Source organism: Taudactylus pleione, unplaced genomic scaffold, assembly GCF_031769625.1.
Source record: "Taudactylus pleione unplaced genomic scaffold, aTauple2 ptg000016l, whole genome shotgun sequence".
NCBI lineage: Eukaryota > Metazoa > Chordata > Amphibia > Anura > Myobatrachidae > Taudactylus > Taudactylus pleione.
This window is the reverse complement of record NW_028284418.1, coordinates 48391215-48408783: the sequence shown is the minus strand read 5'-3', so window position 1 is coordinate 48408783 and position 17569 is coordinate 48391215. Positions and strand designations below refer to the sequence as shown.

The window sequence follows — 17569 nt, the reverse complement described above, 5'->3', positions numbered from 1 at the left end:
AGTACCAAATGTACATTGTGCTGCATTGAATTCCCTAGCAAAAATCTAATAGGAGTAATCTTTCCTGTAGTAGTCCATATGGAAATGACAAATAAGCAATGCAAATATATGGCTTCAACTTGATATAATATATTGTAGCTGTGACACTGACTAATTAAGTGCTATCCATTGGTGGCTCAATATGTAAGCAGCCAATTACAAACAGCTAACTAGAGTTGCTGGCTCATCATCATGATCTTTACCAAGTCTCCTTTGCAAAAGATACACATTCTGTAAAGTGTATTCGGGGATGTGTCCAAGGAGCCGATTCAATTAAGCCTGAGCTACCACAATAACGGTTGGCTGATCTTTGCTCGCACCTCCATAGGCTGCCAAGTCACAGTACTGGCAGCACTTGTGGGTAATTAAATCAGCCCCCAAGTCTCACTAGGTTGCATCTTCAGGGGGCATGCCATACTTATGTGAACAGAACGTAACTGTACTTAAGTTACACCTAACCATTCTGTGTTCGGCCTCCCGAGGCATACTGTTATCCTATTTAAAATCTAGATATGTATGCATTTATGTCACAAAAATGTAAATCTCAGTGAAGCCAATAAGGTTTTAAAAAGTAGATCTTCTGCATAGTTTGTTTACTCTCAATTTGTTATTAACAATTATTGCATTCCCATTGCAGGCAAGATAAGGGTAGGGCATTGGTGGGGGGAGCACACTGGGGTCAGTCATCTTGCCCAGAATTAAATATATATTCTGTATAACTTATCATTTTTCTTTACAGATATATGTTAAGATGTCTAGGGCATGAATAGAGGAGTGGCGGCGGGTTGATATTCTTGCTTAAATTTAAGTACACAGAATATGAACTAAAGTCTATACATGTGGTCGGTTAGTATAATTTGTCATTCTTTTTCACACATTTTTATTATTTGCGTCTTATTAATTAGATTAATGTTTATTATATGGCACACAATTCTGAACCCAACTGTTTACATAGGGGACGCTCCATTAATCTGAAATGTAAACTTATTATTGACTTTGTCATATTGTTATGAAGGTCTCAGACTGATAGTCTGACAGCAGTTACCCCAGAAGAGACTAAACCTGCAATTCATGAAGAAATAAATGTTCCCATCACTGTTGTAGAGAACGTACAACCAACAATAGCGCAGCAGGTGAGAGAGCCCACTTTTATATACAGCAGTTCATTTTATAAAGCAGCGTTTCATGACAAGGATATATATTACAGCCCAGTTATCCAATGTTCAGTATTTTGTTTGGCGCAACATCGTCATGGGAGCTTTGGTCACTTCTCAGAATTTTACATTTGGAAACAAAAACTCTACATATGGCTTTGTTATTCTTATCGTGGAGTCCTATGGCTGCAGTCAGTTGGCGGTCGGGTAACCAATGGGGACCTGACTTCTCAAGAATCAAACTCTTATTTATATGTTATTAGAAATAAAAACATGATCATATAATGTAAGTATCAAATCTAAGTACGGTATGTGTTCCTTGTACTGATCTGGTTATTGCTTCTTCTGTGACTTATGTTCAGATGATGACTTAAGGTTGTTGTCTTTTTTTTGAGTTCCTATAGACATATGGATCAGTAAAATGCAATAGGCATCTTTAGGCAAAAAAAAAAATCAATTCCGCAGTTGTCTGCCTAGAACACTGACTGCTAATATGGTAACATTTATGTTGGTAGCATTAAATATGATTTTTCTAACTGATTCATAAATCTTTCAGAGTCCTACCACATACCTGCAAGGCCTGGATGGAAGACCACTAATGGCGGCTCCTGTTTTCACTAAGGTAAACCCTCTCTATCTGCTGGAGTGTAGGGAACTCTGCATGGAAATGTAAGACACGTTGGGGTGATTCAATTAAGCGCAGTGACCATGATGTACTGCTTCGTAGCGGCACAACGCGGCAATCCACAATGCTCCCTCTCACCCCATAGAGGTGTTCTAGTAAAGTAACCATGTTATGGGTAAATATGTGTGCAGCAGAATAGGCAGCATATCGGCGTATATTGAATTGACCCTATTGTATATAAATTAACATATGACTAGATTTACTAAAGTATTGTTTCTAGAGATGAAAATTGAGATCCAATTTTACCTAAGAATTTTACAACAAACTGACAAATGATTGAAATTCTTTAACATCAAACTACATTTCTAATGACTAATTTCATTGTACTTTGTATAATCTTAACTATATCGATAAGCAGTGGTGTAGTTAACCATATTACACGTGCAACACCTAAACACCTACAATGCACAGTGCTAAACCAGAGGAAGAGACAGAACCTAATTTATAGTAGCTGCAAAACAACAAAAAACAAATTAAGAGGTATATTCTAAAATTTATATTTTGCAAATAAAACCTCTATCCTATCTCTAATCATTTGCTACAAACACTCTCTAACCCTTTCTTTCAGGCTTCAATTTCATTATTTAGTGGTTTATTGAACTAGGTTACAATTTCCTCTGTATAAACCCTGCTCCAACCCCCGAGATATCATTCCCAGGTCAGTAGTTAAGTCACCCCAAAGCTATTGCCACTAGTCAGATCACATGTAGTGAGTGACATTGTTATTGTGATGCCCCAATGAATTCTGGTTGTAATGTATATTGCATATGCCTGGCACACAAGAGATGGAATTGCAAGGTAGGAGACTAGGTGCTAGATACACAGAAGGGTCTATGTGCTAGGTACACAGAAGGGTCTATATTACTGCAAAACAGAACCGTTGTGTTTAGTTTGTGCTTATAAACAAAAAATAAGTAAATTTATCCTTTGAGCACATAAATCTTGCTTACCTACTGTAAATATTATTTTGCACCTTGTTTGTTCCTAAGGTGTTTTTTATTTCATACCCTGTCTCTTCTGCTTTATTTACAGACACTGCAGGACTTGACGTCCTCTGAGGGTCAGTTAGTCGTATTTGAGAGCAGAGTAAAGGGATCTCCTTCCCCAAAGGTTGAGTGGTACAGGGAAGGAACATTGATTGAAGATTCCCCAGATTTTCGGATTTTACAGAAAAGTAAGTTATTTTTATTACCACGATTTTTTACCACTTTTGTGGTCCCCAAAAACATTTGAAAGGAGCAGCGGCCACGGACAGTCAGGGGCTGTGCTTTATAGTACAGGAGTCTCCCATATCCAAATATTCTGAAATACTAATTTTTTTTAGCATGACTGAGATAGTGAAATCTTTGTTTTTTGATAGTTCAATGTACACAAACTTTGTTTAGGGCACCAACTTATTAAAAATATTGTATAAAAATGCCTTCAGACTCTGTATAAGGTGCATATGAAACATAAATGAATTTCATGTATGTACACAAACTTTGTTTGATGCACAAAATTATTGAAAATAATGTATAAAATTATCTGCAGGCTGTGTGTATAAGGTGTATATAACACATACATGCATTCTGTGTTTAGATTTGGGTCCCATTCCCAAGATATCTCATTATGGTATGCATTGCAAATATTACAAAATACGGAATATTCCGATATCCAAAATACCCCTGGTCCCAAGCATTTTGGATATGGGAGACTCAACCTGTAATAGGCTGCACAGCTCCTGCACTGCATGGAGGAGGTGTAATGTGCGGTCTTTAAGTTAAAACACAGCACATTACACCTCCTCCTCTGTGCGGTAAAGGGACTGTGCAGCCTGTTGCTATAAAGTACAGCCCCTGACTGTCCGCGGCCACTGCTTAGATAAGAGAGAGTGAGGGAGGAAAAGAGGGACAGGGAGGGAGGAGGGGAGAGGGGATGCGGGCGCCGGAACGATTTTTTGTTGCCCCCCCAACATAAAATTATTCCGATGCCCCTGGTGGTCACCACAAAACTATACCATCACAATTATACCTTGTTACTTATGTTATGAGCTATAGCCTGTGACATGCAGGTTTCATTATTAAAACATATTGTTGAATGCAGTAGTAAACACCTCTAATTATATGAACATATATAGTTTTGCAAATTAAAGCAATTGCACAGTTGGTATAAATGAATTGTTTCATTTATTAAAAAATTAAATGCATCAATACACAATAATGAGTAATCCAAAATAACTAGACAAAATGAAAAATAAAAACAATGGCATATAGAAATTGTTGGCTTAATCACTATTGGAATTTAGAAGCTATATAGGGGTCTATTCATCATCAGGGCCAGATGGCCCCAAATGACTAAGTATCCAACTCACCATGGGGGATACTTATCAATTCAGCATTACTCTGGTGCAGGGACAGCTGCTCCGAAAAGCAGCTGTCCCCACGATTAGTAACAGCGTTACTTATCACCCCTGTTGCCGCTGTGTTCACTGTGAGGAGGCGGCTGAGGGATCCCTCTTCACAACCCTGGACCTCCTTCCCATGGTGAGGAGTGGAGCTCCGAGAGCAGCATATGCTGAATATTAGGCGGCTCTATCCGATCCCTAATAATGAATGGCCCGTTACATAAATATGCGGAAACTAGTGTTTCCGCATGAGTAACGGACCATTTAAGTGATGATGATGAATAATCCTTTAAAGTTAGATAGCTTAATTGAATGTGACTAAAATAGATACAAAACTTAGAGATCTATGGCCCCATATATTAACGAACGTAATACCAGCTGCATTGTTCATATAAAATATACAAAGAATAATCAATAGAGCGCTTCACACTGCTGCTGCTTCTAGCACTAACACCCGTCAGCTGGGTGTGAATAATGACCACTATGCAAATGGTGAAATTCACCGTGATAGACTCTGCAGCGCTGTGTTAGATGTTTAAATCTAATATAATGTAGCAGATCGCTATACACATAAACCACATAAAGAGAGAAAAAAAAAAAAAAAAAAAGGAATCATGTGTTCATGAAATCATTCACTAAAAAATGTTCCTTGTAATAGACAACAGTAGAAGGTATTCCTTATAATAAACAACACCATGTAGCGTCTAATGATGTTATATTGATACTGTCCGAGTAAGTGGCAACTTCTATATTTATTATTTATTTATTACCAGTTATTTATATAGCGCACACATATTCCGCAGCGCTTTACAGAGAATATTTTGGCCATTCACATCCGTCCCTGCCCCAGTGGAGCTTACAATCTATGTTCCCTACCACATGCTCACACACATACACACTATGGTCAATTTTGTAGGGAACCAATTAACCTACCAGTATATTTTTGGAGTGTGGGAGGAAACCGGAGTTCCCGGAGGAAACCCACGCAAGCATATGCAACTTAATAGCTGTCCTGGACGGTTTTATAGTCACAAAGGCAAAGTGAAACTCTATTCCTTAAAACAATTTTCCAATGTAGATCCTCGCAGGTGGATTAAATTATTGCGGTTCACCCAAGAATAAAATTTAAAAGTCTCGATGTTCTCCCAAAGCGAATACTTTTAATAAAACTTCAAAAAACAGTCACAGTAAAAACAAAAAACAAGATTCCAAAATAGATCTTCTTTTATTTTTATTTGTTATTGTTTGTCTTATTATTTTAGATAGATATGCTATTTATGTTATGGTAGTGTTTGAACATGTATACATCTATATTTAGAGTTACACCATTCATATAATAAGATAGATGATTTTGGCTTCTATTACCCTGTAAGATGTATTTTTGTATAAGGTGCCAGGAATTAGCTTACCGGATCTGTGGGAATATAAAAGGAAGGGGATGTGTCCAAGTCAGCTATGCCTTGAAAAAGACCCATACAGGGTAGAAATGCGTTGGTAAGCTGATTTGGAGACGGAGATTCTAATCACATTAGTCATTGGAGTTACGCGGGATTAGGAGAACCCAGCCGACAGGTGGCAGATGTTTGCTGGATGCCGGAGCAGTTAACCCATACGTTTAGATGGTGATACACAGCGCATGAGCCGCGGGTGAGAGCCGAGAGTACACGCTCAGAGCACGTCGGAGAGAGTGGGGAGAGCAGACAGGTACCGGGTGAGAGCCGAGCCCTGAGTATCATCCACTGCCCAGAGGATCTACCAACCTGACATCATCAGGTGATATAGGATTTCTTCTGGGATATCCCTACTATCGTAGACGGAGCTCATAACGCTGCTATTCGGTGGGTCCCTGCAGGTCCGGTAAGCTACTCCAGTCCTGTCGTATACGGAGTTAACATCATTGAATGACATTAGTGTATTTAGAAAGAGATTCACTCTTTCTAAAGAAGATCTATTTTGGAATCTTGTTTTTTGTTTTTACTGTGACTGTTTTTTGAAGTTTTATTAAAGTATTCGCTTTGGGAGAACATCGAGACTTTTACATTTTATTCTTGGGTAAACCGCAATAATTTAATCCACCTGCTAGGATCTACATTGGAAAATTGTTTTAAGGAATAAAGTTTCACTTTGCCTTTGTGACTATAAAACCGTCCAGGACAGCTATTAAGTTGCATATAGAAGTTGCCACTTACTCGGACAGTATCAATATAACATCATTAGACGCTACATGGTGTTGTTTATTATAAGGAATACCTTCTACTGTTGTCTATTGCAAGGAACATTTTTTAGTGAATGATTTCATGGACACATGATTCCTTTTTTTTTTTCTCTCTTTATGTGGTTTATGTGTATAGCGATCTGCTACATTATATTAGATTTAAACATCTAACACAGCGCTGCAGAGTCTATCACGGTGAATTTCACCATTTGCATAGTAGGCATTGTTCATATAGTATCACTGTGATACAAATGAAAATGCCACTAGTATTTATCAATACTTACCCCTCCGGCGAGGTCCAGCGAAGTCCTCCTCATCTGCATGGTCCTCCACTCGGCTGCAGGCAGCCTAACACTGCCAGTGATCGGCTCCTGTGTAATGTGCAACGGTCCATCTGTGCATGTGCATCACACAGGGACCTGGCAGTGCCTAGAAGGCTTCGCTGAAGCCGGAAGGGCAGCACCGGGTCCCCATTGCCATCAATGGGGACCACATCATTCTCGCCATCTAAAGATGGCGAGAGCGTTGCTGTGACAAACAACGGTAATCTTAGATTACCGCTGTTTGTTGAATACAGTAAGGATGACATAACCCCTTTAGCGAGCGCTAAAGGGGTTCTGCATCATTAATAAATGGGGCCCCTATTTTGTTATCACATTTTCTCACATTTAGGAAGAGGGATACTGCAGAGAAGTCATTTATTTTTCCTTCGGTACCTCTATTTTATTGTGTGCAGCTTTCTGCATCCCCATGGCCTTCTATGAGGCCTGCTAGGCACTTTCAATTGTTCCAGCAGGGAAAAGCTAAGTATGCCTCCTTGTGGGAGTCACTGGTCCTTGCCTCTGTAGTGAGTAACATCAAACAGGAAGGTCAGTATTAGATCCATCACATCACAGTGGGCTCCTCACATGAAAACTATTTTTCCAACTAGTAAAAAATAAATATATATAATACATTGTTTAAGGAACACAACTGACCTTATTAAGATCCATTACATTGAGCAAACTAACTTTCTAATGGGAATTTATTTCTTATTTATGTCTGTTATTAGTTACTGAATCCTCTATATTTATATGCTGTTCTTTTTATTTTATTTTTGTTATGCAGTTTTTTGTTTCATTTCTAATTATTGGGCCCCATGGTAATTCAATTAGAGGCGAAAGTGATAAGTTTTCAAGGGTGTTAACCTATCACGCATATTGCCCGATAATTTCAATTAATGCCTGTATACGGGTGTTAAGTTATGGATTGGTTGTTGTCGAACCGCGCTCTTCCGGGAAGGCAGGAGGGATGATATTAGAGTGTGTTGGAGGCCGGGGGGGGACGGGGACGGAATGTAGGGGGTGGGTGGGTGTGGAAGGGTAGGGAAGGAGCAAAGGGGAAGGAGGGGTTATGTCGGGAGTGCTGCACTTAATGCAGGAGTACCAGATCCTGTTAGTGGTCAAAGTAGTATAGGTGCGCCCTTCCTGTGTGGGGTGGGAGGGGTGGGTGTAATGGTAGTGTCGATATGTTGGGTGGAGTAAACACAAGAGACAACCAATGTAGGGAGGCCAAATCTTTTTATGGAGCAGGCACAGTGCTGCTACGATGAGGTCTCGAGGGGTGGGGGGAGAATGGGGGGTGTGGTCAGGCTGTGGGTGGGAAGGTAGGTCGACCCTTTCAGGGGGCTCCTTGCCGTGTGGTTCTTGACTGGCACGTTTTCCCTGCTGGACCTATGTATGGTGTTAACTTATCATGCAATTCATTACAAAATGGGTGATAAGTGTTTCACCCAGTAATTCTTGCTGGTTTTACACTCATTAAGTATAGGTGAAAATGGGGAAATCTACCTGTACCCCCAAAATAAGACAAACTGATATTGAATAACAGTATAGAAGTCTATTAGTGGCCATAATAAAAGTATTTGGGAATCTTAAATTGTGTGAAATAATCTCAAACAGTGAAAAAATGATAGAAAGCAAGAGTTGTCTGTATAATAATGCTCTACTTAAATTAGGGGTGCATAAAAATGCCTGTAAATATATAATTGTGTAATTTTAAGCCACTTTTAAAAGAAACTTCAAAATACACCTCTAACACTCACTTGCAATCTTAAAAACACCTGTCCCATTCATGCAGCCCCCCTAAATACCTGTCCCATTCATACAGCACCCCCCTATACCTGTCCCATTCATACATCACCCCCATATACCTGCCCCATTCATACAGCACCCCCATATACATGTCCCATTCATACAGCCCCCCAAATACCTGTCCCATTCATACAGCATCCCCATATACATGTCCCAATCATACAGCACCCCCCTATACCTGTCCCATTCATACATCACCCCCATATACCTGGCCCATTCATACAGCACCCTCATATACCTGTCCCACCACAATTAACCCATTTTCCTGCACTTTGCACATTTTCACCCCAAAAATGACATGTCATTATTGACCAAATGAAACTAATTAAATAATACAATTTGCCTAATCATTGAGGATTATGTTCCAGTGGTTTTGAACCAAGTCCTGACATTTTAACCTTAAAATAGGGATTTTCCAAAACTTTTCATCTGCTCAGGAGATGATAAAAAAAATTAGTATTAAATCCTATGGAGAATTACCGGGTGTTAACTTCACCTGCATTAGAATTAGATGATAACCACTTTTCACGAAATGTGAAAACTTTTCACACGAAAACGGCTTATCCCCTAATTGAATTTCCGCCTAAATTTTCATTTTAAGTATTGATCCGGTGTGAGAGGTTTCTATAGAAACTTTTTTTCTTTCCCATACATTTATATACATTTATATACTGTTTGGTAACCTCAGTAATTGTAGCACAAATACAGCTGATTCGGAGTTGGGAGCAAAGCAAAAACAAAAGAGCAAGTAACTTGACCTTGGTAAAACCATGCAGCACTGCAAATAAAACAGATTTAAAAAGTGCAGAGAGATTTATACTTGGGAGGAGTGTGTTCAAACTTCAAACTCAAATCTAAAATGCAGTGTAAAAATAAAGCTGACCACCATTTGTGGGCTACATGCAAAAGCAGCCAGTATTTACCCTACAATAAATATATTTGCACCCCTTTCATTGCAACAAGGATTGTCCAGATGCAAATCTACTCTTGCTTTTTTTTGGCTTTGCTCCCAACTCTGAATCAGACCCATAATAATGTAGTACTATTAGGGGCAGATTCAATTAGAGAGGGAGTTTACCGCACAGGTAAAGCTCCGTGTTGAACACTCAGAGCTATTCAATTATAAGCCAATTTCCACATACAGTAAACCCACGAGTAACGTGCGTTAGCCCATAGATTCCATGTTAAGTGCAGGAATCTATGTGTTAACCAACGTGTTGAGATCCAGAGTGTGAGGAAAAATCCATGTTGAGTGCACCCTCTGGTACTTAAGGTGCGGGTTAGCGAGCCGTAATTCAATAGCTCAGGGCTGACACTCCATGGCTAATTCAGTCTGCCCCTTAGTGTATATTTTCCATGTTCCATATCATCATTTTTTTCTGGGAATCTTATGTCATGAAATCACATACGTGTTATACAAATAATAAATATCATATTAGTCTCTGGAGCTTCCAAAAGTAACAGACAGCAATTATTATGAGTAGTGATATACCATATAGCGACTCATACAAGGCCCAAGGACAACCACAACTCTTGACATACAAAAATATTGCAAATATTCAAGTTATACACAGGTACCAGTGACATAACTCATTATTTTACAAGTTCATTAGTTTACAATTTTATTACTAACATTCTGAGAATTAATCTGTTAATTTGATTTTTTATTTTGTCTCCCTCAATCAAGAGCCTCGATCTATGGCTGAACCAGGTAAGTAATACAAGCCTGTGTGTGTGTGGTGGGTTGGGGGAGAGGGGGAAGTGGGAGTCATTGACAGTAGATACTGTTGTTGGATGGATATACTATTATAAGATGTATATAAGTTGTGTCCTTGTCCTGCACTGTAATGTACTGTAAGTTACTTGTTTCTTGTTCACTTATTAGTTCTATGTACTATGTAAGGCGCTGCGGAACACTTGTGGCGCCATATAAATAAAGGATAATAATAATAATAATAATAATAAGATAAAATAATTGCACCATCTATTTCTGTATACAGTATAGCCTGAGTATGTAAGAAGCACTGCTAGAAAGATCACAACCTGCAGCTTTCTTCAGTAGCTCTTTTGAAAGCATGTAATATAGTGAAAGATCTGAGACATAGCCGGTTGTGTTTTCCTCCACAGAAGAGATCTGCACCTTAGTTATTGCAGAAGTCTTTTCTGAAGATTCCGGCATGTTTACCTGCACAGCCAGCAACAAGTACGGCACCACTTCCAGCACTGCCTTTCTGACTGTAAAAGGTAAGAAGATCTCAACTTGTAGGTGACAAGCTCAGTTCAGCTTAAAGGAGAGCATATTATGATTTGTTATATATGTTATGTAAAGGTTATCCACTACCAATTATACCACAGGCCGCATACCAAACCTAAATGGAAAGACTGCGATACATTAATCAACCTGTTGAGCTGGCTGATTGCTGGCAAACTCTTGTGTCGTTACTATATATCTACAGAATGTGAACTGATAGGTCTACATAAGTGTACAATGTTATTGTTATGTAACTATTGTTTCCTGTAAGCAACCAATATAAACCTTATACATACTCACCTCTCTACCCATAAGACCCTATATTGGTCTGATGGACATACTGTACTAGTACCTCACTGCTGGTGAGGTCACCTAAATTATCTGTGTCTGTGTAATAGCTCTGACTGTAGTTGTGTGACCAATTCATTGACCCGTCTACTTACTGGCATATTCCTCATGTATCTGCTACCACTGCCATTGTTATTAGTGGTGGCTTCATCTCATCTGATAATTGAAGGTGCATTTACAAGCATCTTCTTTCCAGTGTGCTGCAGAGATAACATTTCAGTACCAATAAGTATTATATGGTACATTTGAACTTTGGATGAAACCATTGTATGAAATGTATAGATACTTGGGATAAGCAGTCAACAACTCACATGTGACTGTCCCATATATTCATTCTCGCAGTATGAGGACCCTGCAACTTCCCTTAGAGTTAATCTCTGTGGTTATTAATTTAAATTAGGAGACCACCATGTAAGATGGGTCACTACGCTTTATTTACTTTGCAATATGTGTTCTACTGTATTTACTACTGAACTAGTTATTCAAATTAATTATTATACTTTATATTATTTAGTCAATGTAATTATAATGTTATGCAACCTTCCTAATTTTCTATTTGCTAGCTGTCTTTATATAAAAATATTATATTTAATTAAAAAATATTTAAAAGAGAACTTACTCCCACATGCAATCTACATTCTGATGAAAAAGGATAAGGACAGCTTATTAATTTACGAAACAGGGTCTTTTTTTTTTTTTTCTTTCTTTTACTATTATTTATTTCACAACATTTTCAATTTATTTTGTTACTTAAACATTTTCTCTTCAGGAAAGCAAGTAAACTATTATTTCTTTTTGTCATAGGCTCCAATGAAAATACTAATAAATCTCCAATAACCATTAGCACAATCAACATAGATGCTTTTAAACGTGAGCCTTTGCCAATCACGCCACCCCCAGTTTCAGAAGAGCCACCACCTAAGCCCAAATTAGAAGGCGTTCTAGTAAACCATAATGAACCAAGACCGAGTTCTAAAATTGGCCTAAGAGTTCATTTCAACCTGCCTGAGGATGACAAAGGAAGTGAGACATCATCTGAAGAGACCGTCCTTGTGGGAAATAATTTTGGAATAAACAACCAGAATATGTTAAATGGTCAATCATATGCTGCTTTAGCTGCATCTATGAAAGAGCCTCCGCCGGTTTTTGCCAAGCCTAAACTGTGAGTGCTTTTAGAATATATCTCCTCAGATACAGGTTTGCTTGACATTACTTTTGAAATAAATTTACGTTTTCACAACCAGTGCCAAATTTCCCCTAAACCACTGACCCATTTATAGCTTGGAGATGCGCCACTCCACCCACCTGTAACCCTACCAGGCACCAGATGATTCTCTATTATTCATGTGTAAAGAATGTGACCTTTTTAAATACATTTGTTAGGATTTGGGGTTAAATGGGGCTAACTATACTTTTAACACTACTCCAAAGTGATATCCTGACAGTGGGGCTGCAATTACACCAAAAGTCACAGGCGTAAAATGCATTCACTAAAAAAGCTAGGAGGGGAGAGGTCCAGGGAGGTAAGGTAGAGTTGGATGTCATCAGTAGAGAGGTGAATCTGAAGGCAAAAATGGCAAATTATTTAACCTATTTAGAGGGATACTGTGAGAAAAGCAGAGGGCCAAGTCTTGTGGGACCATAACAGATGGTGGGTGAATGAATGTGTCAGAGGTAGGAGTGATTGGATATTTTGGAAGTTGGTCAGAAATAAACTGTGGCATAGAGGTCAGTCGATTGAAAAGTGTGCAGAAGAAGAGAATGCTCAACATTTTCTAAAGCGGCAAATAGTTTCAGGAGGATGAGTCTGAAGCGGCACGCTTTAGAAAATGAAAATGATCTAATTACTGCAAAAAGTAAGCATCACTTCTCCAAAGCAAAGCTTACTTTTTGCAGTAATTAGTTAATTGATGACTTCTATGAGAGCAGTCTCAGTGGAATGCTGAGGGCAGAAGCCCTGTTGTAGAGAGTTGAGAAAGATGATGAGAAGAATGACAGTGAGATAAATAGTTTTATATAGGTGTTACTCAAGTAGTACTGAGGCAATGGGGAGGGTCGAGAATCGTGTGTTACATGGAGAGAGTGTGTATCAAGATGGGGTTTTTTTTAGTATTGGTGCTATGAAGACATGTTTAAAGTAGGATGGGAATGTGCCAGTTGAGGGAGACAGTTTGAAGAAGTGAGCAAGAGCCAGGCATGCAGTGGGGTTTAGGGAGTGGAGAAGTTGTAGTGTGAGACAATGAGATTAGTGCACAGGCTTCATTGTAGGTCATGCAGATGGTCTTGGGAGCGATGGATGGGGTATATGGTGTTTGACATGAGGAGATATCCTATTGTCAGTTATGTCTATGAGGTAGGTTGGCAGAGACATGGGCTGTGAGGGAGGAAGTAAAGGTGGTGCAGGAGAACAAAGGAGCAAATCATTGAGGTTAGAGAAATGAGGCACGTCTGTTGGCAAGTAGTAAGGTAGTGTTGTGAAAAGAAAGGAATAATTTATAATAAAGGAAGTCAGTTTTGAAGCAAGATTTGCTTTAGAGGGTAGGGGGTCTGTTTGGTGTGCCATGGTTGAGGTTTGGATCGCTATAAACTATATGTGGCTGCTGGAGCTGATCTGTCTATCTATCTAGACTGAATGGACTGTAGAAAGAGGCAGCCAGATCATGGCAAGATATCGTAAGACAAAGGAGTGGTTTAAGTCAAGATCATAATTGTATTTGGTTCAAAGCATTTGTGTATTGCTGTGTGTAGGTGTGGATTTGGGTGTGAGGGTGGGAAATGTAAAATAAGGCTGATGGAAAGAAGCATTGTGGTCAGAGAGTTGGAGAAACAAGAGAGAGAGACTAAATCTGAACAAGACAAGCTTCATCATGGGTGGTAGATGAAGTCCACTGGGTGAGATCATAGGAGCGAGTAAGTGAAATACGTTTTTTGGCGGAAGAGACAGTAGAATTGTCAATGAGAATATTGAAATCTCTTTTTATGAGGCTATGTTATATGATACTAAATAGCACTTCATCAGGTCATAAAAGAATCATGCATTTTTGTTTCCATATGCAGCGACCCAGGGAAACTACAGCAGCTACATAATCAAGTTATGAGCGAGCAGCAATTTCCGCCTTCATCTCCAAATTCAACAGGAAAAGAAGCACCAAATATATCTACCCAATCTTACATGTTCTCCCGGCAAGATCCATTGAACACATACCCAGTATCTACAACTAACACTGTTCCTCAAATAAGACCATGGACAGTAGGCGTGCAAAATACTTACACTGATGTTACGTTATCTTCACCCCCTACTGTACAAACTCCATATAGTGCTACAGTATCTGCACTACCTTCAGCACCTTCTACACTACCTGGCAGGAGCCAGTTCCAGGCCCAGACTGTGTACACATCTCCCGTCTCTCCTCCACGGATTCAGAACCCGGTTGCATTTCTTAGTTCTGTTCTTCCTTCACTGCCTTCCACTCCTACACCAACAAATTCAATGGGCCTACCAAAGAGTAGTTCCTCGTAAGTAATTATACACCTTTCTCACGTGTTGCTTGTGTTAATAAATCTCTACTTCATATCTATAGAGAAAAATATGTCATTTGATTTTATTGGGAATTTTATACTGGTGCATGCCCGGAGATTGCAGCATTTACCTGAATCTAACCATCATAGTTAAAAAGATACTGTAGGATAACAGTACAAATGAATAGCAGGAGTAACTCATCCATTAGCATAAGGAAATGTGTAGTTTGCTCTTTAGTGTTACTTATTGTGTTATTAGGTAATGGCATGTGTGTGTTAAGTGCATCTCTTCCATATATGAGTATAGCCAATGTTATCGCAAATACCCCATTGCCTGCCACATTACTAATACCCTGTTGCACAGATTGGTCTGTAACAATTCTTGGCACCAGTGTGATGAGCTGCCACAGGTAGCTAAGGGGCTGCTGGGCAGAGACTGAAACTCAGAATTACAAGGGAGAATAGTGAGAGACAGCCTGTGGGGAGTTTAGTAAATATTATACTGTGAGGAAGCATAATGAGTGTGATCCAGTTTTGCTTCCTGAATGTGGTGTAGACGGGTTGGGTATGAAATCCCGGCAGCTGAAGCCAGAAGCCCGAACAATGAAGATGCTGATAGGGGCGGTAAGTAGCCTAAGCCTACCCCTCTCCCCCCCAACCCTAACCCTCCATTAGTGGTGCCTAACCCTAATCTCCCCCCGGTGGTACCTAACCCTAACCTCCCCCTAGGGGTGCCTAAGCCTAACCCCCCCTTCCCGCACCCTAAACCTAACCCTCCCCGGGGGGTGCCTAACCCAATCCTTCCCCCGGGGATGCCTAACTCTAAACACCCTCTTCGTAGCCTAACCCTGGTCTTCCTCAGGGGCGCCTAACCATAATCTCCCCCTGAGATCCCTAAAACCAACCCTCCCCCCCAGGGCTAACCCCTTACAAGGCCCTGCTTACCTTCATTCGGGATGCTGGCTGACGGGATTTCGGCGTCGGGCTAAAGATAGGCGTTGGGATTACAACACCTATCTTTAGTCCCGGGTCGGGCTTCTGATGTCGGCATTACGACGGCCAGCATCCCGGCCACAGGTAAATTAACTAAATTCCGGTGTAGACCTATGGCTGTATAATTGCTATCTTACATGTGTATTTTGTGTTGTATGTACAGTATGTTATATACAGGTCATAATACAGTGTAAATATAAGGCTGCAAGATACACTCTTGGTATACCTTGATGTGGTCGGAATAAAGATACAGCAGTTAAAGTAATCAACTTGATGATCATTGCAGCCAAGTCTTTGGTGTTAAAAAAAGAAATAACCAGTGGTAGTGCAGTTGTCTGAACTAGTTACTTCTAAAGCAGGTTGACAAATGCATTGAGTTCCCTGGAAAAGCAACAACCAGCACCAGTCTATGCCAGCCCTAGCTAGTTACACTGTACCAGGGAGAACCAGCCCAGTCATCACAGGGTGGATTCCTGTTGGTTTAGCAGGCTTCTCTTTCCCCCACAATGGTTCTTCTTGGCACCTTCTGTTTTCACACTGCAATTCCGCCAGCATGACTGTGGCTTCCAGAGCCTGTCTTCCAGGTGCTGCTCCTGCGCAATAACGTGATACAAAATATCTGCACAAAGCTTTTCATTGGAGCATTACACTAATGGTGTTGACGTTCGTGAATGGTGATTTTGGGGTCTATTCATAGAGCAGTGAAAAGTCTGTTTAGCTGAAAACAGGGCTTTTCACTGCCTTTGGCAATTCATAGAGTGGTTTACCGTGGAGAAGGTTATTCCTTCTCCAGCGACCCCCCTGCTTCGTGTATGAATCGCATCACCATACTTTTGTATGGTGAGTGCAATTCATAAAGGAACTGAAACTCAGCCTTCCGTTCCTCTGCTGCGTACAGATTCGCCATCTCAGGATGGCATAATCCGTATTGCGAGGAAGTTGCATACTTCTCTGCTACCTGCCCAGCACCTGGCGCTGTCTCCACACCCTGATACCCAGCGTCCATTGCAGCAGGTCAGACATCGGGCTGCCGATATGACTCTCTTCTCACTGCTTCCAGGCATCGTGGAGGGGCCGTATAGTGCATGAAGATGCCGGACAGGTAGGTCTACATGAATGGCTACTAAACATCACTATATATCGCATCGATGTGATGCGATATATAGTGATATTTTTCCGTATCCACTTTATGTTCTTCATGAATAGACCCCTCTTACTGCTATTTACCGCAGCAGGGGTAAGCTTTTGTGAATTACAGTGGTAACTCATTTTTACCGCTGTCGTACAAAATATTAGTTACCCACTGCACATATTCTACATAGCAGTGTCTCTTAACTGGGGTACTTGGTACAGTATGTTGTTCAATAGTACTTAAAACATTTTCTGTAATACAGCTGATACTGTAATTAGTAGGGGTGTGCACCGGCCACTTTTCGTGTTTTGTGTTTTGGATCTGGATCTTTCTTTGTGTTTTGGATCTGGATTGGTTTTGCCAAAACCAAGCTTCCGTGTTTTGGGTTCTGGGTTTTGTGTTTTGGATCTGTATTTTTTTTTAAAAAGCATAAAAACAGCTAAAATCACAGAATTTGTGGGTTTTTCTGCTCCTATGCTATTATTAACCTCAATAACCTTAATTTCCACTTTTCTAGTCTATTCTGAACACCTCACAATAGTGTTTTTATGTCCAAAAGGTTGCACCGAGGTAGCTGGATGACTATACTAAGCGACACGAGTGGGCAGCACAAACACGTGGCTCATCTAGGAGTGACACGGCAGTGGCAGACAGGATGGCAGTTTGAAAAACTAGGCCCCAAACAGTACATAATGCAAAGAAAAAAAAGGGGTGCAAG

General features: G+C 40.1%; 1 protein-coding gene across 11 annotated transcripts in view; it reads left to right on the top strand.

The window, feature by feature from the left end:
* MYPN (myopalladin) overlaps window positions 1–17569 on the top strand; it is a 243536-nt gene that overhangs the window by 178833 nt on the left and 47134 nt on the right. For all 11 annotated transcript variants that reach the window (XM_088476231.1, XM_088476311.1, XM_088476302.1 and 8 more), the window contains 7 exons: window positions 1055–1172; window positions 1750–1815; window positions 2911–3052; window positions 10296–10319; window positions 10736–10852; window positions 12012–12369; window positions 14265–14723. In XM_088476231.1, coding sequence (XP_088332357.1) covers window positions 1055–1172; window positions 1750–1815; window positions 2911–3052; window positions 10296–10319; window positions 10736–10852; window positions 12012–12369; window positions 14265–14723 — 1284 coding nt within the window. The remainder of the gene's footprint in view (window positions 1–1054; window positions 1173–1749; window positions 1816–2910; window positions 3053–10295; window positions 10320–10735; window positions 10853–12011; window positions 12370–14264; window positions 14724–17569) is intronic.